General features: G+C 36.2%; 1 protein-coding gene across 1 annotated transcript; it reads right to left on the bottom strand.

Moving 5' to 3' along the window:
* Positions 1-2,607: 2,607 nt before the first annotated feature.
* Positions 2,608-19,446, bottom strand: MINAR2 (membrane integral NOTCH2 associated receptor 2). The gene is made up of 3 exons (NM_001194061.1): positions 19,282-19,446; positions 6,950-7,177; positions 2,608-2,787 (listed from the first exon to the last, which is right to left on the bottom strand). The coding sequence occupies exons 1-3, from the start codon at positions 19,444-19,446 to the stop codon at positions 2,608-2,610; spliced, it is 573 nt and encodes a 190-aa protein (NP_001180990.1).
* Between the last annotated feature and the right edge of the window lie 4,910 nt (positions 19,447-24,356).

Here is a 24,356-nt window from a genome sequence, read left to right as displayed (position 1 = left end):
AACTTAAGAACTGGTGGAGCCAGGTGTTCTCACCCCAATTTAGGTTAAAAAAAGTTACTAAAATAGTCAGTGTTGAAGATAATAATTATTATTATTTATTGACTACCTGTTATGTGAGAAGGATTGTATTTAAATATTTTAGAAACACTAGTTCATTGAATCTGGATGAGAACTTCTCAAGAAAGCCGATTTCAACATAAGCCTGTTTAGGGCCGTCGCCTCTGCATTTTCCATGACTTTATGCTCTTTCTGTTCCATTTTCACAAAAACCTGTACTGTAGAAGGCAAAATTGGAATTTCTTTTAAGGTATTATTTTGAGTGTAAACAGAGATAAATTCTCTTTATTTATAAGTTGCCCTCACATGTAGATGCATAATATTAATTCAGTGCAGGACAATAATATATTTTGATTTTACAGTTACATCGAAAGCTAAAAATGAAGGTGATTTAGGAGCAGTAGGAAAGTAATAAACTCATTTATGATGAAACAGAAATGACTGATAGTATCATAAATAAGAATAGAAGAGGGATAGGGAGAATAGAAGAATACTAGGTGCTTGACCAGAATTGACTAGGCAGAAGAGAAAGGTAATGAGTTGGGGGCAAGGGAGACAGGAATTCAGTTAAGCAGCCTTTACACTTTTATGGTTACTACTGCTTATTGCCTTTAGAAAGCCTTACCCATGCTTAATCCTAGGCAGCCACATGTAACCTGATGCAGCACAGATGCTTTCCATGTGTGGCAGAGACCTGAACATGTTGTGAATCCCTTAGAGGTAAACTTTGGGCAGGTAAGCTTTGAAGGCAGAGTAATAGCAGGTAATATCTATGTCCACAGTGAGAGTGATAAAGTCCCTGATACTTTATTTCATGTAATTCAGTTTTAAAATTCTCCTGTAATTCAATTTTAAATTGGACTGGAACCTTCCATGGAGGAGAAGAGGAATAAAAAATCAGGGACTACAAATATGGCTAACACCATTTTTTTTTCTATACAACAACTTTATTGTTCAGTAAAACTGTCTTTTTTTTTGAGATGGAGTCTCATTCTGTCACCCAGGCTGGAGTGCAGAGGCACAATCTCGGCTCACTGAAACCTCTGCCTCCCCGGTTCAAGCGATTCTCCTGCCTCAGCCTCCCAAGTAGCTGGGACTACAGGCGCCCACCACCACACCCTGGCTAATTTCTTATTTTCAATAGAGACAGGGTTTCACTATGTTGGACAGGCGGGTCTCGAACTCCTGACCTCATGATCCACCCACCTTGGCCTCCCAAAGTGCTGGGATTACAGGCGCGAGTCACCACGCCCATCCCAAACTGTCTTTTACTGTACTTTATTTCAAGCATCTTTAAGACAAATACAACAAAATGATATGGCCATATCAAAGAACAAAATCTGACTTTAGGCTCATGGGAAGAAGAGAAAGTTCCTCTTTTATTTCTTGCTTAAGACAGCCTTTGGCTGGGTTGCTTATAGATGAGAAAGGAGTGGGAATGAGCGGTTTAGGAAAGGATATTCTAGAAGGAAGGGCAGGGTGATGACTTGATTCCCCATCTGTATCTACAACCATGTCCCCAGGTATCTGCAGGCAATGGAAGGTAAACTCAGGTTGTCAATTAGCTAGCACAAATTAATAATAACAACAGCCTTTAACTAAGCAACTGTTTATTTCGAGCCAGATACTGTTCATACCTGTTTTGTATTTGGTCCTTTGGCCAGCCCTGTTGGGCAGGTAATATCATTCCTTCTCTGAGAGAATAACTTGCCAGAGTCTGTTAGCAAGTAGCAGTTAGGCTTCAAACTCTGTTCTCTTAGCAGTATTCCCTCTGCTTTCCTAGGGACCCCCAACTAGGCCATGGTTGGCAATATATACACACTAACTGCCACCAGGGGTCATAGCCAATTTGGATAAATTGGATCTAAATGTAATTAATTATGTAACTATGGCCTATCCAAGTTTAATTCTATTAAAATTGCAGCCTGAAACTGGGGCATCATAGATGATTACTGGGGAAATAAGAATAGATTTGAATAAGATATTTCTCTCCTTCCTTTTTTTCTGACTTAAACAGAAATACAGGAAAATAAAACAGAGAATGAATCTAACTCTGTTGGCAGCACAACCAGAAGATTTTTATCCCAGCTACCCAGCAGTTGGTTAAAAAAAAATTATCAGCTCAAACTTTTCTGGTGATTGCAGGAGGATGAGGTGGTAAAGAGTTAACAGTAGTTTTAAAACAAGGTTAATATAGTTTAAGCATGAAAACAAAGCTGCTGACAATTTTTGATACTGTTTGCTCCCTATGAAGATATTTAATGTGGGTTGCATATAGTGACTGTTCTGTGATTATGGTCCTCAGAATTCCTGCTTCCCAAAGGACAAAGCTCAGGCTGGAACTCTTACAAAGCTTTTATAGAACAAAGTGGAGAAGCCAGAATGCCACATCCGACATTCACGTTCTTCAGGACAATTACATTTAATAGTACAATCAACAATGCATTCACACTGCATGTACATTGTTTTTGTTATTTTTTGGGGGGGTTTCAAATGTTTATCAGAAAAAAGTTTAGGAAATTTAAAGTAGCTCTGACTGCTGCAGTTTCCTCAGGTGAAAAAAGTAATAATAGTCACTATGGCAACCAAGATGGAGATGATGGCAAGTAAAATCAGACCCATACGACGAAATTTTGAATGCTTCTCTTGTTTCTCTTCCTTTTTCAATAAAGTGTCAAAACCTGGAGTGTACATGTCTCCCAACCAAAACCGCAGGTCGTTAGGATTTTCCTAAAAGAAAATTCCATGGAGAATATGATTAATCAGTAATCAGTCAGTGTTACAAATTAATTGAGATTGCAGAACAAGACACTGTCATGGGGACTGATGGTCCATATTCACTCTGTCCTGGGCAAGGCTTCAATGTCATGGCTCACATGAGTGATACGAGGCTTCCTTGAATAGCATAAAAATGTAGCTACAGTCTCGGCTGACAAGGAATCCCCTGCAGTTCCAATTTGTAGGTCTGCATCAGAATTAATTAGGAGGACTTCGTGAGTCTTTAATTAAATTGCTCACATTAGAGGGTCAGAAACACAACAGTGTTTCTATCATGTTGTAGCCAATTTAGTGTTCCTTACATCCTATAAATAGTGCATATAATTCAGCATAGTACGTTGAAATAAAATGAAAATTCTTTGCTTTAGATTAACCTTTGAGGTTTGATTTTGTCTGCATGGCAGGAATAAACATGCTTGGTGGGGTTTTCAGTAAATCCAGAAGCTGACTTCCATGGAAGTAGTAGGACTAAAAGTCGGGAGTCTCTTCCATTACTCTTGACCCACTGATTTTCCTTGTAGAGGGCTGCCACATGTCTGGCATGCAGAGACTTTGTTTGACCTCCTGAAAAAATGACCCATTATATTCTTCCCCACATCAGCTCTTATTTATTCCCCATGTCTCTCTTTCTTTCACAGACTTCATCTTCCCTTCCAGGCCCATAGAATTATCAAGTCAACCTGATCTCCTGTACCTGATAAATCACGTGCAAACTCTATTGTTCATACATTAATAAAAATACTTTTTTTCCTGTTACATCTCTTGCTATGTTTTGGTGCTGTAGATTTGGTGTCTATGCCTTATATACAACAAATTTACAGTGAATACTCAATCTCTGCTTTCACAAACCTACTTCATGCTTCATTATATTTCACCTGCTTTGTTGTAATGGCTTACAGCGGACTGCCCCCTCTCTTTGCCTCTCCAGTCTCAGAAGACTTAAAGTCAGCTGAAATGTGGCACAGCAAGTTTTCTTTCTCAGCGTCAGGGGTCAATGAACTAGCTTCAGACTTCCAGGTGCACTGCTGGGAGAGGAATGTGCATGCGTGTATGAATAGAAAGTGAGGATAGATTCTGATGATGGCAAAACAATTCTCCCTAGTACTAGTTTGAACTTCTTAGTTTTAGAAACGCTAAAATGTTAAAATATGGATGATCTGTGAAGAAGGATAATGATGTAAAAATCCTTGTCTACCTCATGCCTATCTTTCATTTTGTGTCCTAATCAGAGGCCTGCACTTCGTAAGTTTAATGCCTCTGTTCTCCACTAAGAACTTCACTCATAGAGACTATTTTGTCTTACATTCTGCTTCTAGCTTTCCTTTGTAATTAAATATGGATTTCTTTACTCTTTTCTGGCTTATAAACTCTTACCAATGTAGAAAAATGGGAGTGACCACAGGGACTTGGGTTTATCGCCGAAAAGTGGTGTCAAGGTTTCAGAAAATAAGTTAGGGGGTCTATGAGATATAGACAGGGGTGAAGATGAAAGTTGAATTAATGAGGTAGAAAAAATTTTAATGAAAACAAAAGTTATGGCTTTTGTTATGACTGGGTAGGGGAGGGAGCAGGTCCTGATTGTAGTAAAACATGACACTCATTGTATTTATGGCTCATTCTTCCTAAACATAACTCATATAATTGTCCAGCTTAAAAAATTACTCCTTATTGCCAATAATCTTCAATTTCATAAGCATAACATTCAAACATTTTCTGGCTTTATTTTCTAGCCTTATTTTCCCATTATTCTATTACTTAACCTGTAGCTCCTATGTTTCTGCCTTTGCTCTTGCTATTCCTGAAAAAAGAGCCTTCCCACTTAGGCAAGCCATGTATACCTTTTGGAATTCTATACATCCTTCAAGCCCATAATAAGTTTGCTTTTTCATGAATTCCTTTTATAATCAAATGTGATTTGTGCCCCCTTCCTATCCTACATGGCACTTTTTCTTTTATATTTTTCTTCTTTTTTTTTTCAGTGAAACAAAAACTTCTTTTTATTGTATAAAGTAATAACCATTCTTAATATGAAACTTCCACTCAGTGTTGAAGAAGAAATAAAGAAGCACGGAAGTAATAACATGGGATTATCAGAAAACCTGACTGATTGTGCTGCTGCTGGCAATGGTGATGATGGACTAATTACACAAGAAAGAGAAGAAAACCTGAAAAGCAGCAATTTCCTAGAACGGAGAATGAAGAGTATCACAGGTAAGCCTATGGCAACATTTAACAGGAGATAATTATGTGCTATTACACTAATCCTAATTTGGGCTTTTATAGTGAACAAGTTTTATACTTTTACTAGAATATTCAGCCTCACCTGGTAATCAGAAAAATGAAAATCAGCAAACAATGTGTTACCATTTTTTCCAATCATTGATGATTTATTTGAAAAATAACCAGTATTGGCAAATGTGAGGGAAAGGCATTTTCTTTTCTTTTTTTGTGAACTTTTATTTTAGCTTCAGGGTTACATGTGCAAGTTTTCTTTATAGGTAAAGTGTATCATGAGAATTTGGGGTACAGATTTTGTTTTTTAACTTTAAGTTCCGGGATACATGTGCAGAATGTGCAGATTATATAGTTACACTTGTGCCACGGTGGTTTGCTGCACCTATGAACCCGTCGTCTAGGTTTTAAGTCCCGCGTGCATTAGGTATTTGTGCTGATGTTCTCCTTCCCCTTACCTCTCACCCCTCACAGGCCCCAGAGTGTGTTGTTCCCCTCTCTGTGTCCATGTGTTCTTATTGTTCAACTCCCACTTATGAGTCAGAACACTGCATGGCACTTTCTGTTACCGTTAGTTTCCTTTATCTTGTTCTATAGTTATTGTCTGTTAATTTGCTCAGTTAGATCAACTTTTTGAGGGTAGGGACAGGAACATTCACCTCCATAGTTCCCTTATTTTGCATGTAATCAGCAAAAGGAAGAGGCCCTAACATACAGTCAAGAAATGTTTGTAAAATATATCAATACTTTTTTTTTCTAATAGTAGGGGTGACTTTTTAGATGTCCTTAAGACTCTTGGTAAGGAACGCAAAATTTATAAAAAGAAGAAAGAAGGAAAAAGAAACACAAGCTTATTGTTTCTGTGGAGAGCATCTGTTATGTAAACTTCTCTGGAAAATGGGCTACATAAAAGAGGAGATACATTCAATCTACCAAGAGATTAGGAAACTTCGAAGATTCTGGACAGTGGGTCTTTTGAGTAGCACATATTTGAAATTGTAAAAAGTGTGAGTAGGATTCAAGGAGACAGGGTGCTGTCCTCTTCAAAAAAAAAAGAAAGAAAAAAATTCTCGAGTGCTTAAGGTATGGGGCTTAGCACAGATAAACATTTTTGAATGAAGGGTATGTACTTGGAAAATGGCAGGCCTTCCTGGCCCGGGGCAGGTGGAGGCAAGCCAAGACTGGGTAGGAATCCAGTCCATTCAGAAAACAGAGGGCTGCTTCCTTGCTTTTCAGGTATTTTGAAGTTTTTCATGGGTTGGGGTGACACCAGTGGGGGCAAACAAAGAAAGAAAAACTTAAGTTGGATTTAAGCTGGGTGAATGAGTTCATTGCATACTTTTCCTGTGTTGAAATGTTTTTGTTTTGTTTTGTTACTGAGACACAGGAAAATGACCAAAATGTAAATCTTCAATCTTAAATCACTGAGAGAGCTGAGATAAAATAATCTTTGATGAGAACTTCCTTGCACAGTGCCTAACACAGAACACTTAATAAGTATTTTTAAATAAATGTAGACTAGGGAATCAGCTCTTAAGTGTTCACGAACATAAATGTTTAAAAACTAAAAGAAAACGTAATCTTGCAAATTAATTTTCAATAAACCTTTTACCCTCCTGGAAAACCTTTGTTCTGTGCCACATAGTTTTTTTCTTCTCTATACTATACAGTTGCCAGTAACTGTCGAAACTGTAAAACTCAAAACAAATAAACATAAATACTGACTAGAAGGGAGAAAGAAAAGCCAGGAGCCAAAATGCTCTGAAATCTAGAGATTCTGTGCCTAGTGAAGAATACCTGTCACTTCAATAATGCTTTCTTTTAGGATTATTTGACTGATCTCCCTTATCAGTTGAAGAGGTTGACTCTTAGTCGTGAGTACCTTCAGATGTCCAGAGAGGTTTGTGTGCAGGGAACGTTTGTCATATTCCTCAATGGTCCATGACGGGTTCTTTTTTCTTTCTTCCATAGCTTCCTCCAAACTTAGGTCACCATAGAGTGGGTTATTCTTCATAACTGATGACATGGATGGTGGAGGGCTATCAGCAGTAACAAGGCTCTCTGCACTGGATCCCCTAATTCGTTGACCAGCAATATTCTTCTTTTCCCTCTAAGAGGCAAAGAAAGAAGGTATCTCTTAGCAACGGGCCTTCTGATAGTAGGGAATGCAGTGTGAGATAACTGTACCTGATAATGTGCTGATTTTGTGCAGAAACCCAACAGATTAGGACAATGAATGAGGAAAGGATTCTATGATTTCATTTGACCTAGAAATCTAACATCAATTGAGTTTTTTCTTTTTGTGTGATCTTGAACAGCTTTACTAATCGTTCATTAAAATGCTATTTTATAACTACAGAGAAAGAGCCTTGTTTACTCTCAAATTCAAATAGTAGAATTCTGAACAAAGCCAACTTTTCTCAGGTTACTTGCATTGAGATTTAATGACATTTTATTTATCTCTATTTTTATATTCCATGACTTATTAAAATAGTATTTAATATTGCTATGTTAATCCAGCAAAGTCAAAATTAAAAGACATTTTAGAGATATGCCTCGACTTTCACAAATACTATCATGGCTCCCGTTTCAGACAGCTTTGAGTTCGAAGCTAACTTAACACTGTATGTGTAATTTAGCATGTGTGTGTGTAAAGGCTGTTATATAGCTCTAGTACTGACTTTCAGTTTTTTAAAAACTTTTTTAATTGAAGCATAATATGCATATATAGAAATACATAGCTCTATAAATTCTTGCAAACCAAACAAACTCAAGATTCAACATCCAGACCTAGAAACATGACATTACTAGCACACCTCATGCTCCTTTCCAGTCACCCTCCCTCCCCCTGCCCAAAGCATAGCTATAATAGCACCCAAATTCTAACAGCATAGATTCGTTTGGACTCATCTCATATTTTCTATAAATAAAATCATATAATGTGTGCTTTTCTGTGTCTGGCTTGACCTTCAGACTTTTACTTTGTTTTGTTTTCTTCTTAAGTGTATCGAGCTATCATGAAGGTAGAAATTAAAAATGTGTTCATTTTGGAAATTAAAATTTGTTCATTGGTCAAATACAAATTGAGAAGAATCCAAAAGCTTATAGAGTCATGTTTCATTTGTCATGGGACATCAAGAGAGGGATTGCATATAAGTTAATAGTAGATAATCTTTTATCTTTAAAAAGAAGTGGTTCATTTCCTTAATTTACAGATATTTTTCAGTAAATGTATGTCATGTATTTTAGATACCCAAAACAGAGAATATTTAATAGGAAGTTTATTCTTCTGAGTCATATTTATGATTATCTGATGCTGTCAACATTTGTTGGTATATAGGTCATATTAATTTATATTATATAAGCTAAAGTTGTAAACTGTTAAATGTAGTTTCCTTCTGAAATGGCTAGGAGGAAAAAAAATCATCTAGATAAAATCATTCCCATTCTCTTCGGTGTTGGATTTCCCTAATTTTCTTAATCCATGCATTTTTCACATTCTTAGAGCTCAACTTGCAGACACCTCTCTGACTTTAATAGGTCCTTGGTCTGCTCAAAGTCAATTTATATTCTTTAAAACTGAAGTTTGCATTGAAATAATAAATCTTCTTGGCTTAGCATTTATCTCAAAGATAGATTGCTTGAAAAGTAATGTTTCTGAATTGAGCAAAAGTAATTTGATAAGAAATGTAAATGGTATGAGCTTAGCATAATTTTTACTTATTTTTTTTCTTCAAGGCTAGGCATCTTTGATCATCTCTGAAGAGGGATAATTCTCCTGACATTGACAAATTGGCTTTGTCAGATTGTTTTCTACACTGTTGGTTAAGTTTCTTAAATAAGAAAGATCTATACATGAAAATACAGTTTTGGGGAGATCAAGAAAAAAAGTACACACTCTATTACAATGTATATAGACTTAGAAAATCTAATGTGTAAAAATAGCAAAAAATATTCAGAGATACATTTTAAAAGAACATTCAAGCTCTTATTTCTAGACGATATTTTTGAAAGTTGTGAGGTTTATTATAGAGCATAGTACTATTTATTTTTGCACTGCATGTGAATTTTATGTCTGAGAGACAGGCGAAGAAAAATTAACAGTATAAATTTATTATGAATTTAATCACACAATAAGCAATACTGATTTTGGTTGAGCTTTTCTTTGAATCTTGATAAATTTTTTAAAATAGCTTTCAGAACATCAACAACAAAAATCCCTTCACTCTACCACACAAGAAAGAATACATTTACCGCAGGAAAACTCAACAGTAATTCAATTACTTTAATTACTTGGGCACTAAAATAAATTACATTTTAACATATTTATTTAAAAAAGGTAACACTTCAAAACCTACCTAGGCTTTTCTGTATTAAGCATAACTTTGTTCATTTATCATTTATACACTTTAATCATTATATACTCTATGTGAAGTAAACTACAATTCAATAAAGAGAGATAGAAGGCATTTTTGAACAAATAAAATTAATTGTACAAAATTAATAGGTTATTGTAAAAACTCTAAAAATATAATTCAGGAAGAAGAAAGTTGATAACAGATGTTTAAGATACAAGAGAAATTTGAGAGAGAAAGAGAGAGAGAAAGAAAAAAAACTGATAAATGTGTCTGTGAATCCAGGCAAGCATTGATTTAGGTGAAATAGAGATAATAGTAATAATCACTAATTTGTGAATTTTAAAGTAAGAGAAATGAATACACTGGAGTATAGTAAGTTTAACACAGGTTTTTAAATTATAAATTTTTAAGAAATAATTTCAGTGAGGATATCGAGATATTGCTAACAAGCAAAGAAACAATGTACAGCTTCTAAGTCACCAGAGCAGTAGGAAAAAGATGAAGACTAAACAATCTTTAAAAAGGCTCAAAAAAAAGAATACAGGTGGAAAATCTCAGAACCATAGAAAAACAATTATAAATAATCTCATTAAATGTAAATGGAATAAACTCCCTATTGCAGTGACAGAGATTGTCAGATCAGATTTTTAAAAAAGAATTAAATTATAAAATATTTACAACAGAAATGCCTAAAATATAAAGATTCGGAAAGAATTAGAATAAAAAAATATAAAAATTTATACTAGGCAAATATAAACAATGAGAACTGGGTGTTGTGACTGACGAAATGCTCACTCATTTTGTTTCCACTTTCTAAGCACGGAGGATATCTGCTTTTCCTAATCTGTTTTTGATTTTATATTGGGGCCACATGTTTTATGTCTAATGACATGTGGATGAAAGACCATTTCCAAGTCTGCCCCTTGAAATCTTCCACATGATTTTGGCTCACTTTCTTTTTTTATGACACTATACACATCTCAGGACTCTTGTGAATGTGCTCTATATAGCAGAAGATGATTATACATATGTGATGATATATATATACACACACACTAGGTGATACATATGGCATATATAATATATTCATATACAATTATGTATAAATATACACACATATATGTATGTGTGTATATACATATATGTTTGCATGTATATATATATTTTTACTGGGTTAAGCCTCACTAGATGCTCAGCAGACCTAATGAAACTCAAGTTTGGCCAGTAAAATTCCTTGCAAGATCCTTGGCTTAACCTTTCCCTTTCTTATTTAAAGCTTAATAGAGATTCTGATATTGTAGAGCCTCAAGAAGGAAGGAGCTTGGATTCTACTCAGAAGTGAGTCTCCTAGGACATCTATAACATATACATCGGGCCTTGTGTGAATGAAACATATATTAAGTCACTAAACATTTTGGTATATTTGTTTCCATGACATATCTTAGCTAGACTAACCACCAAGACACACACACACACACACACACACACACACTAGACAAAATAGACATGGTCAAAAACTTTGCTAGATATAAAGCAGGTTGCTAGAAAATGAATAAAGTTAGTTAACATTAGTAAAATATTGTCATTCTAAACTTGTATGCATCTAATAAAATAGTCTCAACATTTATAAAACAAAACTTAATTACATGGAGAAATTTATACATGTAAATTTCTCAAGCATGCAAAACCATCATTAACAATTAAGAACCTGGATGAGATTGGAGACTATTATTCTAAATGATGTAACTCAGGAATGGAAAGCCAAACATCATATGTTCTCACTGATAATGTGGGAGCTGGGCTATGAGGACACAAAGGCATAAGAATGATGCAATGGACTTTGAGGACTTGGAGGGAAAGTGGAAGGGGATGAAGGATAGAAGAGTACAAATACGGTGCAGTGGATACTGCTTGGGTGATGGGTGCACCAAAATCTCATAAATCACCACTAAAGGACTTACTCATGTAACCAAATACCACCTGTACCTCAATAACTTATGGGGGAAAAAAAGGATAAAGAAGATGTGAGCCATAAAATCAAAAGGTTTGTTCAAGTGACATATATAGATATCTTTATTAAACAATTGAAAATATTCGTTTTAAAAATATACACTGAAAATTTTACAAAATTGATAACATCTTAAATTCCAAAACAAATTTCAAAGATTCAGTATTACGTGGACCATGCTTTCCGACCATTGACAACTTAGTTATAAATCTAGAAATCATTATCAAAAACATAAAATAACACATTCTGCTGACATTTAAAAATACATTTCAAAGAAATAATAATAAACCTTTTAAAATTTAGGACAGAATGAAAGTGAGAAATGCTACATTCCAAAATTGTTGGCTGGATCTGAAATGGTATTTCGAGAGAATATTATGGGCACATATGCTTGCATTATAAAGCAGAATGAGAAAATTAATGAGGTAGTAAGCATGAATTCAATGTCTTAAAATTAAAGCCATTGAATTAATATAATAAAACAGTCAACATGAAATCATAAATATAAAGACAGAATCAATACATATTAAAGAGAATAAGTATATACAATGGAGAAGATAAAGCTGAAAGCTATTTCTTTGGAAAAATATTTAAAATATCTCTGGCAATACTGCTCAAGAAAAATAATAGAGACACAAATCCACCCAGTTAGGAATGGAAAGGGGAACTGACAAGAGACACAGCAGAGATTAAGAAACAATCAGAAAATAAACTGAGCGACTTTAAACATTTATGTGCAGTTGGACAATTTCTTACATAATGTAACTTACCAAACTTATTGAGGAAAAAATAAAAAAATTAACAAACCTGTGATAATTTGACTAGTCGAATCAATAGTTTTAAATCTCCTCCAAACATACACATTTAAGAACAGCAGGCCAGAGGGTTTTACAGTCAACTTCTATAATTCTCAAAATACATAATTTCTTAGTCAAATTCTTCCAGAAAATAGGAAAAGGAACAATTCCCAGCTCACTTTTGAAATTAGTATAAACTTCAGATGAGGGCAGTAAGTAAAAGAAAAGTATAAGCCAATTTCTGTTATATACATAAATGCAAAATTATAAATGCAATATTGCTGAACAGAATACTACAATATGTACAAATTATATGTAACAAGATAAAACAGATTTTTACCAGGGAAAGATGTTATGCCAACAGGATGGTTTAATATTAGAATACTAATGAAATTTACCACATTAACAGGAAAAAAAAACATTAAATTTTACAATAGGCCAGAAAAAGACTTTCAAAATATTCAAACATATTCAAAACAAACACTCTCAGTGAACTAGAACTGGTAGAAAATTTTCTTAAGCTAATTAAGGGAATGGGCCCCAAACTTACAGAACACAGTTTACTTAATGGTTTAATATTAGAAACACTTATTTTAGTTTCAGAATTAATACAAGGATGCTAGTAATCACAATGTCCATATAATTTTGCAGTGGAAGTTCAAAGCAATGCAAAAATAATAGAAACATAAGTAGATAAAAGAAATAGGGTTATAAATAAACAAATAGCAGATGACATGGTTATCTACAGGGATGTTTATGGGGAAAATAAGAGATTTTACTTCCTGGATTCAAAATCAGTATGTAATGATCTATTGTATGCATGAGTAATGCTCTATTATAAAACATGACTTAAAACGTACTATTATCAAGAGAAAAAATAATATAAGTATTTAGATATAAACCTAGCAAATTATATGGAATAGTTCTTTGTGGAAATTAAAGATATTATTGAAGGCCATATGAAGAACTGAATAAATAAAATGATACATCATGTTCATGGATGGAGAGAATCAAGGTCATGACGATTTCTGTTTTCTGCATTGTGATCTGTACATTCAGTGTAATCTTTATCATAATCTTAGTGAAAACAAGGCATTTTGTGTATATTTCCTATGTGAGCACATAGACAAACTTTCCCAGAAAATCAGCTCTTTTGTGAACATACCATTTTTGTTTTAAATTGCCAGAATGGAAAGCTTTGTAAAGCACATATTTCACTGTGTCATTCTTTTGCTTTAATTTTTCACTGATTCTTCAAAATTTTCGGGATAAAATTCAAAATCATAGACACAGCCCACGGACCCTCTGGTGTGATCCAGGTTTCTCTGAAACCTCATCTCCTGCCTTCTCCTGCATATAACCAGGGCTCTTGGTGCTCACAGGTGGTGTTATAACATTCAACGAACCCTTAATATAGGCTTTCATGCCAGAGACATTTGGATCTCAACTAAGAACAGTTTGTTGGAGCAATTTGGGTGTTGTTTTTGGAAATACACCATCCAAAGCCAATTCCCTAATCCTATAAATTTAGTATAACTTGGTACCCTGAGGAACTTGATGATGCTATCAGTCTACTTCCTAGATAATATATGCACCTGCAGAGTACCACATTGTCATCCAATATAAGCTTAGAAAGGATAGACTATTGTATTGTGCAGCTTTCCTTTTCTTTCTCTCTCTCTCTCTCTCTCTTTCTTTCAATGGAGTCCCGCCCTGTTGCCCAGGCTGGAGTGCGATGATGTGATCTCGGCTCACTGCAATCTCCACCTCCCGGGTTCAAGCAATTCTCCTGCCTCAGCCTCCTGAGTAGCTGGGATTACAGGTGCATACCACTAAGTTCAGCTAATTTTTTGTATGTTTAGTAGAGATGGGGTTTCACCATGTTGGCCAGGCTAGTCTCGAACTCCTGATCTGGTGATCCACCTGCTTCGGCCTCCCAAAGTGCTGGGATTTTTTTTTTTTTTAAACAGAGCCTTGCTCTGTTGCCTGGGTTAGAGTGCAGTGGCACGATCTTGGCTAACTGCAAGCTTTGCCTTCCAGCTTCAAGCGTTTCTCATGTCTCAGCCTCCTGAGTAGCTGGGATTACAGGCCATGCCATCACGCGAGGCTAATTTTTGTATTTTTAGTATAGATGGGGTTTTGCCATGTTGGCCAGGCTGACCTTGAACTCCTGGCCTCAAGTGATCTGCCCGCATTGGCCTCCCAAAGTGCTGGGATTAGTGTGAGCCACGGCGCCCGGCCCCTGCACTGTCTTTTTCAAAATAATAAATGGAAGATTGAAAATAGAGACAGTTTTAGGAAGGCATGACGTGTGTTCAGAGATAGAAGAAATACAGTTATACACAAAAAAACCCATAATAAAAAGGAAAGACATTGAAATTTATGGGAAAAAAAGAGTGTGATTGGATTGGAAAAGAGTGCAGAAAGGTGATTAGGAAATACATTCAGTAAATGACATTGTCTAGAAATCAATGGAAGAGCAGCCTCTCACCCTTAGCCTTTCCCTCCATCTCACGTGTTTAGTTTGGAATGCTCCTTGGTTCTGAAACTGATGTGATAGAAGCCAGGAAAAGATATAACAAAGGAGTTAATCTGAAAATATTCTGACGTACAACTGCTAATTAGAAAATTAAGGCCCACCACAATAGATGAAAAAAAAAAAGACATACATTTTTCTTTCTTGCCCTTAGAATTTTTTAAAAAATTATACTTTAAGTTCTGGGATGCATGTACAGAACGTGCAGGTTTGTTACACAGGTATACATGTGCCATGGTGGTTTGCTGCACCCATCAACCCATCCTCCAGGTTTTAAGCCCTGCATGCATTAGGTATTTGTCCTCATGTTATCCCTCCCCTTGCCCCCCAACCCCTGACAGGCCCTGGTGTGTGATGTTCCCCTCCCTGTGTCCATATTTTCTCACTGTTCAGCTTCCACTTATGAGTGAGAACATGTGGTGTTTGGTTTTCTGTTCTTGTGATAGTTTGCTGAGAATGATGGTTTCCAGCTTCATCCATGTCCCTGCAAAGGACATGAACTCATCATTTTTTATGGCTGCATAGTATTCCATGGTTTATATGTGCCACATTTTCTTTATCCACTCTATCACTGATGGACATTTGGGTTGATTCCAAGTCTTTGCTGTTGTGAACAGTGACTCAATAAACATACGTGTGCATGTATCTTTACAGTAGAATGATTTATAATCCTTTGGGTATATACCCAGTAATGGGATTGCTGGGTCAAATGGTATATTTCTGGTTCTAGATCCTTGAGGAATTGCCACACTGTCTTCCACAATGGTTGAACTAGTTTACATTCCCACCAACAGTGTAAAAGACTTACTATTTCTACACATCCTCGTCAGCATCTGTTGTTTCCTGACTTTTTAATGATCACCATTCTAACTGGCATGAGATGGTATCTCATTGTGGTTTTGATTTGTATTTCTCTAATGACCAGTGATGATGAGCTTTTTTTCATGTTTGTTGGCTGCATGAATGTCTTCTTTTGAGAAGTGTCTGTTCATATCCTTCACCCACTTTTTGATGGGATTGTTTGAAAACCACATATTTTATCACATTTTTAAAAAATCAGCCTTTTTTTCATTACTTGTTTTATAAAGCGGTTGGCAGAAGTATTTGGAATACATTTCTAAATGCCTTCATCAGATACATCCCCCAAATTATTTTAACAGTTAGAAACATTAGGTTTTGGTGAATGTTTCTTCATTGCACTGACATAAAATTTGTTGTGAAGCTTCTTTATTTCTTTGGTGAAAGAATTAACGAGAAGTATAAATATAATAGAATCAAATAATATCTGTGTATACTCTCTGCAAATATGGGTGACCTGAGTATCTGCATAGATGGGAATTACAATGTCCCTGGTTACTGAATCAACTGAGACCATCACTGCTTATTTTCCTAGATTGAGGCCAGGTATGGTGACTCATGCCTATAATCGAGCACTTTGGGAGGCCAAGCGGGGTGGATAGCTTGAGGCAGGAGTTCGAGACCAGTTTGGCCAACATGGTGAAACCCCATCTCTACTAAAAATACAAAATTAGCTGGCCTGGTAGCGGGTGCCTATAATCCCATATACTAGGGAGGCTGAGACACGAGAGTCGCTTGAATCTCCAGAAGTTGCAAGGAGCTGAGATTGTGCCACTGCACTCTAGACTGGGTGACAGAGCGAGACTATGTCTCAGAAAAAAAAAAAAAAAAAAAAGATTGAATGGTATTGCTTTAGCTCATATAAAAATGGCCAAGAGAATTTCCTCTGAAAATGGAAAGTGAATTTTAAAAATTAAACAATAAATCATTGAGAGTAAAACAATACCTATATTTAAGAATTCAACGTGACATTTCCAATCTAGGGAATGTCTGTTTTAACTCCTGGGTTACCCTGAGTTTGAAGGTAATGACTGCAGGTTAAGTGCTTTGCCATTCCATAAAGTAGTCTATATCCTAAACACCATGCACTTGTGTGGTGTGGGATGAAAGGATCAGTTGACACAACTCTGGAGTTTGTGTAGATTTCATGTGGTATTATATCTACTGCTTGGGTTAGTCACACAGGTTGACATATCTATTGAGTACATTCCCTCAACCACCATGTGCACACATATACACATACCCCTTCATCCACAATATTTATAAAATAACGGAAATGGAATTATTTGCTAATAAATTCTAATGAAAAGATAACTTTAATGCATTTTGAAATACTGGTATAAATAACAATACATATGTACATACTTCCATACATATTCTTGATCTTTTATAGGAAAATCTGGCTCTCAATTGCTTTTACTTCATATTTCATTTGCTCTCACTTTTAAGGAAATATCTAAAATAAATATTATCCTAATATTGCAAGTGGAAATACTGAGGCATGAATGAAGGGCCATGATAGATGTCTCTAAAACTGGTTTATTGTGACTTTGAGATAAGAAACCAAGTTTCTAATTTCTTTATTCCATGTTCTTCCCATTGACTTACTGACTCCCCAGTGGAGTGAGAGCTTTATATTAAGAGCTACTCGGTAGCCACCACCTTATGTGTGCCTAACACCTCAATATACTTGTATATTCAGTGTCTTCTTTCATGGAATGGTATTGTGGTATCATGGCAAATATTTAAAACTTCTATATGGCTATTTCTATGACATTTATTATTTTATCCAATGAATATATCAATCATGGATTTTAAGATCCATCCCCCAAAGAGAATTATTTACTGATGCATTGCAAAATGAAGTGGTGAATATCGTTGTTGTTACTCATATTTTGTGCCACACCTACCTGATTACCTGAATTTGTACTTGATGTACTGTCCTGCCTCTCCACTCCATGCATTATTAATTGGCCAGTTAGTACACTGGCCTTCACTACATTTCTTCTTAGGCTAAAAGGATAACTAAATCAAGTTTATTTGAAGTTTATAATGTTAACACCACATATTCAAAGACCTATGAAACAGAAGTTTACCTCTTTGGTTTTTCTTTGAATAACTATTTCCACCCAATGGGGCCTGTAGAAAAAGTTGCCTTTTAAAAATTGGCATTTCATTTAGGTTTAGGAACAACATTCAACAGAGTTTTAAACTGTGAAGTTCCACATGAAGGAAATAGGTCAACTTCAGTACCAAACAAAAGATGTTAGATCAATGTGTTCCAACCTCAAAGGAATTTACTGGATATGTTTTCTTAGACTAAACTGCATAGCATAGAAGGGCCAAGTTCTCTGAACTGATTTTTGAATCATTTTATTCTATGTTATAAACAATAAGGAGGAAAAAGGAGCAATTTCATTTCATTTCATTTAAAACTAAAAAAAAAAGCACATCTACAAATACAACAGCAACAACATGGCTGGGTATGAAATGGCAGAAGGGTTTGAGGATTACCAAAGAGATTGATGCAAAATTTAAAAAATGCCAGTTGTCATAATAGGCTGCCTTACAATGGAAATAAATTAAAATCCTTATAGGTGGAGGAAACACTTACATAATCATTTGAGTGTACTTGCTTTTGAATGATCTCATGATAAAGGTCCCGAGGAGCCCACAAACATACCACAAAGGAGTCACTTTACACCAGGGCTCATGAGTAGCAACTGTTCTTAAAAGAAAACAAATTTCTGTTCAGGGAATTTGAGCCACTCCAAAGGATTTAATGACTTGCAGGGGTTTGTAGGTCAGTCACATCTGTTCTGTAATGAAATGCTTCTTCCTGTTTCTAAATTGACTAACTCTTAACCCCATTAGCCTTCATGTCTTAAAGCAAAGATTATTCCTGTTTCATTAGCTGTGCAACAGTTAGGGCCTTTATGTTTATTCCAGCAGATGGAACTCATCACAGTTTTATTCTTCTCTTTTGGTCAGCGAAAAGAAGGAAAATGAAAAAGAAAAGAGAAATAAAACCTGCATTTTGTTTGAAGGTCTAATTGGTATTCCTTGTCCACACGGACACCTGTGGAAAATAAGAATATCTACAATAATAGCTAGCACTTTTTCAAGGTGGAGAGTTCGCTGTATTTTTTCCCTTCAATAATTAGGTTTCCATTGTTCTGTTCTCTAAGTCTTCTGTGTATGCTATGACAGGGAGCTAGTCCAAGGGAAGCAGAAGCAAGACCTCCAGCTGTTTTAGAGGCTTGTTTATGCCCACAATGTAAACTTCTGATGCTTTATGCTTAGATTACACCAAAGATAGACATGGGAGTTTGTCCCCCAAAGTCTTATTTGTGTATATAACAATTATTTTGAAAATTTTTGAAGGGAAGGAGTAAAGGAGGGCCACCTGAAATTTAAAATGAAGACAGGCAGAGAAGCTAATGCTTGGAAGGGAATTAATGAATGAGAGAATTCATTTATTTTATAAATAAAGAAAAGTTCCTAATGTTAAGGAAGAGAGAAAGACTAAGTTGGAAGACAGAGTAGCCACCTTGTACTCTGCTCCTATAGGCTTCTTTTTGCATAAATGGTGAAATGGCGGATGGCGAGAAAGAAACAAGCCCCCATACCCATATTTTTTGTGCCACTCGATCTTACCTGTGAGTAGACAAGGTTTTGCCAGTGTTGTGCAGCAGGATAATTTCCACCCGGAAACCTCGCCATGCTGGCCTGAAGGAGGGCTGAGCTCCTCGTTAAAGACTTTATGTCAAGCTGCAGGAATTTGTCAGGATGGTTGTTATTTGGCAAAACAGAGAGATCCATGTCTCCCTTCACCTACAGTGGAAAACAAAGGCAGGCAAAGCTGCTCCTGTCAGACTCCTCCATTATTAATGTGCCTGAGGATGCTCTGACCGGCATCTGAAACCAGGCCTCTCAGCTGCACACAGTCACTGCTCTCAAAATGATACGTCAATGCACAGGGACGAAGAAACAAAGCAGCACACTGCCCTACCTTTCTCACACACATGTACACTGAGGGTGCTTGACTGGAACAGATGGGGCTGTACTCATTAAAATTAATAGGATGACAGAATTAGATATGTGTAGCACTGAATGTCTCTTCATTCAGAGTTAGAAATAACAATTTAAGGGAAACTATTGTTTGAATAAAGGCTGCCAGAATCTCAGTGTTCCAACCCGCAATGTGGAGCACAGGAAACAGTCACGTATAGATAGACAGTGCTTGACTTTTCTCTTTGAACATTGCTGAGCTAACACAGCTGACCAGGCCCTGCCTCCGCAGCCTCACATGTGATACTCGGGATTATGTTTCTTCTCATGTTTTGACCCCCAGAGCCTCAACTCTTGTGAAACCTAACCAGGTTTAGGTTGTCAGCTTTGTTACGGAGAGGGAAATGGCAAGAATTTGCTTTATAGTTTGCTACAGTAATGTAGTGCCCCAATCTACTACCTTGACCCATTCACTATCTTAGGTCCCCTTGGCTCTGTTCCCAGCTGTATATGCTCTTAACAACGTGCTTTGGTGTTCACACGGCACGTTTGGACCGCCCAAAAAACATGGCTGCTGGATTTGGATGACACGCTCTTCTAAGTGAACCCATCTGCTGTTAAGAGAGCCAAGGTGGTGGGAGTGAGTCTGTGGGCAGCTGTAGCCAGCCAGCAAGTTGTGATGACTTTAATGGAGATATGTTCTCTCTTTACAAGGGACTCTGCTTTAGGTGACCCATACTTCTCACTGAGAAAGTATGGATTTCCATCTGGAGGGAGCAGAAACTTTCCCACTTGTGAGAAGGCAAAGGATAGATATATTAGCAGTTTCTAAAAGATATAGGTTGTCTGTTAATTTCGCATCTCTATAAACCCCTCTGACTCAGCAGGAAAGTTTCTCTTCCAGGGGCGGTGGGGTTACATGTGGAATGTATCAGCACTAGATCTCAGAAGAGTGCCATACAGCTTACAAGAGTCAGCAGCCAGGATGTTCTTGAATCAAGCAAGACACTGGAGAGTACTTACCTTCTTCACAGTAATAAACATGAGGGGGTGTGTTAAAAAAATATCTGCCCTACTTATAGTTGTAAAACTGAATTAAGCAGTTAACTTTTTCTCTGAGAATGTTTTGAACCCAAACTCTATCTATCACTATTTTACAATATTTAAATAGGTTTGGATGGTTTTATAAATGCATTTACTAGAGAAAGTAATAGGTACTTCATAATGACAGTTAATAACAAAACAGTGAAACCACAAGTGTTTCAAGAATCAAGTGTATTATGTGTATGTGCATGTGCTTGGTACTTTCTGGATTTTCCTGCTTGCTGCCAGAATATATCTAATGAACAAATATTTCTCAGACTGCTTGCTCTTCCTAAAAGATTCTTTGGGGAATAACACACACCTTCAAGAAGAAATTTACTTGTCTTTGGCTTTCTATATTGGCAAGCAGAAACACAGAACCTAGATCCAAATATATTTGATTAGGCTTTTTCCTTAGCCAAAGCATGAGGTAGGTGGTATGAGCCTTCAGTTTTCCTTAGGCGTCCTTCCTTTCAATACTTCCGTCATTCCCTAGTTGCCCAAGGCTTCAATACTGTCTTGTTCTACTTACAAGTTTAGTCTCCGTCTTCTCCCACCATCCTTTGTCTGCCTTTACCCCCAAACCATCAATTCTTATTTCTCATTGCTATCCCTGTAGGTAGCCTACCTGACTATCAGGAAATCAAGCTTTTACTTTTTAAAGTATAGATTCGGGGGGTAAAGGTGCAGGCTTATTACATGAGTATATTGCATAATGGTGTTGTCTGGGCTTCTAGTGAACCTATTACCCAAATAGTGAACATAGTATTAGTAGGTGGTTTTTCAGCCCTTGGCCCCCTTCCTTTCTCCCCCTTGTAAAACCCCCACTGTCTGTTGTTTCCATCTTTATATCCATGTGTAGCCATTTCCTAGCTCTCACTTATAAGTGAGAACCTGTGTCTCTGCTAATGCCAGCTCTACTGCCTAGAAACATTCCTTCCCATCCATGGCTGTTGACTACCTCCTAATACATCATTCATGGGTCATCGCCGATACCTAACCTTTTGCAAAACCTTTACATATTTTCCCTAGTAGGTATAACTTTTCTCTCCTTTGAAACCTTACAGTGATAATTTATCCTCTCATCTTCTCATCTTTTGTTTGATACTGTACTTCAAATTTTTGTTTTAAGGGCCTTTACACTAAAGGATACTTCACAAAAGAGCAGTACTATAACATGGCCTCTTCCAAATGAAGACCCTAATGAAGCCCCTTGATCAATAAATGATGATTGCTGTTGTCCCTTCCGTTCTATTAGGACTTAACTATGATTGAAAATTGATAATCCAGTTAAACTTTTAACAAATGCCTTGGTGCTTCATTTTTAAATCTGTATTCCAACCATACTCTGTGAAAAAGTATTCCATTGCCCAAGATGACATCCTGTATAATTCTCTTCTGGTAGTTTATAGTTCATAAGCTCATCTTGAAGGTGGAGACATTCTGTTTTGTTAACTCTAACATTTTCAAAATTTATCTGATCACATAACATCTCCTTCATTGTTTTCCTATTAACTCTTAAAAAATAAGTTACTTGATCATAATTTTAAAAAATACTGGGTTAGGGTTTCTAGTGCCTTATTGTCAAAAATAGCTTTGTTCAAGAGTGACATAGGGTATAAACACATATAAATAAAGAGTTACTATATTGGAAGAGCAGTCTGATGGGAATGTGGATATCTGAGGCCTCTCAACTCCTACCATGCAACTAATCATTTGCTCTTTCTTTACAGCATTTTAAAAAAAATACAGTATCATTTTCCCATGGATGAATTTGCATCCATAGTATTTGTTTCTGAACCACAAGAATTGAAAAAATACAATTAAATATGGCTTCACTAGGCAAAACTGTTTATATATTATTAGGTTGGTGCAAAAGTAATTGTGGTTTTTGCCACTAAAAGTAATTGTAAATCCTTTTGCACCAACCTAATAATTCACATTTTCCCCTTTTATTCTCTCTTTCTTTTTTTTTCTTTCTTTCTAGCTTTCAAGATTACCGAAAGCCAGTGGAAACATCTGAAAGTATTTCCAGCTCCAGTACAATGATCAGATGAGCTGTCGAGGTTCATCAAACTGAGATAATTTAGAAATTATTTGCATAGTTTCGATTAAAAAGCAAGACTGTGATTGGGTTATATAAATCCTGTGCCTTTCTTATGTTTTCAAAATTGGTAAATAACAGTGGCAATTAGAATAATTGAATGCACAGTATTTATGTAATAGGGAGCCTCTATACATCCAACTAACTTGTGTTTTTGGGCAAGATTCTGAGTCTCACTGAGGTTCAGTTTCCTCAGCTAAAAACGAAAGATATTGGTATCTTAAAGGTTGCTCTGAGGTTTAATATGTATAGTGGCCAACAGAATGCTCAGCATATATTAAGCACTAAAAAATTTGCTGTTATTTTGAGAGTGGATATGAACATGTATTTTCACTTTAGGTATAACTGCTATAAAAGCAAAACAGGAAAAATTAAAAACTAAAGTAGTATTAACAATCTATAGTTAAAAATTCAATTATGTTTCTCAGAGTACCCCTTCCCTGTGTGATTCTAGGTGAGAACTGACCAGAAGAGGGACTTCCTTGAGATTCTGAAGGCCAAATTGAAACAGTATCCATTAACCTGCAACTCTCTTTTAGTCAGATGCAGTGACAGAGGTGTATGTGCCTGGCAGATTCCAGTTTGACTTTGCTCTCTTGAGCTCCAGACCCGTTTTTTCTTTCCAACTGTTGGTCCTGTTGACCAACAGAAAAGTCAGATTCACTACCAGATGTTGGCTGTGAACCTATAAAGAAGGAAAGTACACAGAGGCAACAACATCCCATAGATTTCCTTGCAGACTACCCGTTCATAGTTTTTCTTAGCTGGCTGTGCCTGCCCCTTGGATTGATTGGCTGGTGACTCCTCTAATCCTCCAACTCCTCTTACAGCCCTTCAGTTTCCCATCTCCTCTCACAGTTGTGTGAGCTCAACTACATTATCCTATAACCCTCTGAAACTGCTCTGCTGACTGAACCAACTAGAAGTGTTTCCAGGAAACAGAACTTTAAAAATAAAATTTGAAACGTGTTCTCTAGATTTAAAGACATTTAAAGACTAGATTTAAAGACATGAATGACCCTATTGCCAGGGGTAAGTGGGATTCAACAGTTATTTAAATTCTCACCTATAGTCACCCCTAGTGCCTGTATAATCTAAGTGGCTACAGAGGCAATGTGCAGAGTTATTATCTGCTGCGTTAGAACCTTTTCGCAAACAAAGAGAATACTGACTGTGGAGTTGATTCACTGCTTCTAAATGTGCTGAAGAACTTACAGAAAGAAAATGATAAGATGGAATTTAAAGTCACAGTTCAAGATCCAAGTTGGGAGTAGAAAAAGCTTCTGTGACTGCTCTGAAATAAAACCTTTAAATATTTTTATCTTAAAAATTGATACATAATAGTTATACCCACACATATATATACCCACATATTTCCATTTTTTATGGGTACATAGTAATGTTTCAATGTATAGTTATCAGATCAAGGTAATTAGCATATCCAGCATCTCAAAAATACCGATCATTTCTTTCTATTGGGAATGTTCAATATTATTTTTCTTCTAGCTGTTTGAAAAAATATATTAATGTTAAC

The sequence above is a fragment of the Macaca mulatta genome, chromosome 6 (assembly GCF_049350105.2).
Source record: "Macaca mulatta isolate MMU2019108-1 chromosome 6, T2T-MMU8v2.0, whole genome shotgun sequence".
In the NCBI taxonomy this organism is placed as follows: domain Eukaryota; kingdom Metazoa; phylum Chordata; class Mammalia; order Primates; family Cercopithecidae; genus Macaca; species Macaca mulatta.
Note: the sequence above shows the minus strand (reverse complement) of the source record. Positions and strands in the feature narration are given on the sequence as shown.

What these genes read in the sequence shown, in the direction of transcription:
- MINAR2 (NM_001194061.1), bottom strand. Translation starts at nt 19,446, where the DNA reads ATGGATCTCTCTGTTTTGCCAAATAACAACCATCCTGACAAATTCCTG. An exon ending in AAAACCTTGTCTACTCACAG is followed by an intron (nt 7,178 to 19,281) that starts GTAAGATCGAGT and finishes TTTGCCTCTTAG; the next exon opens with AGGGAAAAGAAGAATATTGC. An exon ending in ACCTCTCTGGACATCTGAAG is followed by an intron (nt 2,788 to 6,949) that starts GTACTCACGACT and finishes ATTTTCTTTTAG; the next exon opens with GAAAATCCTAACGACCTGCG.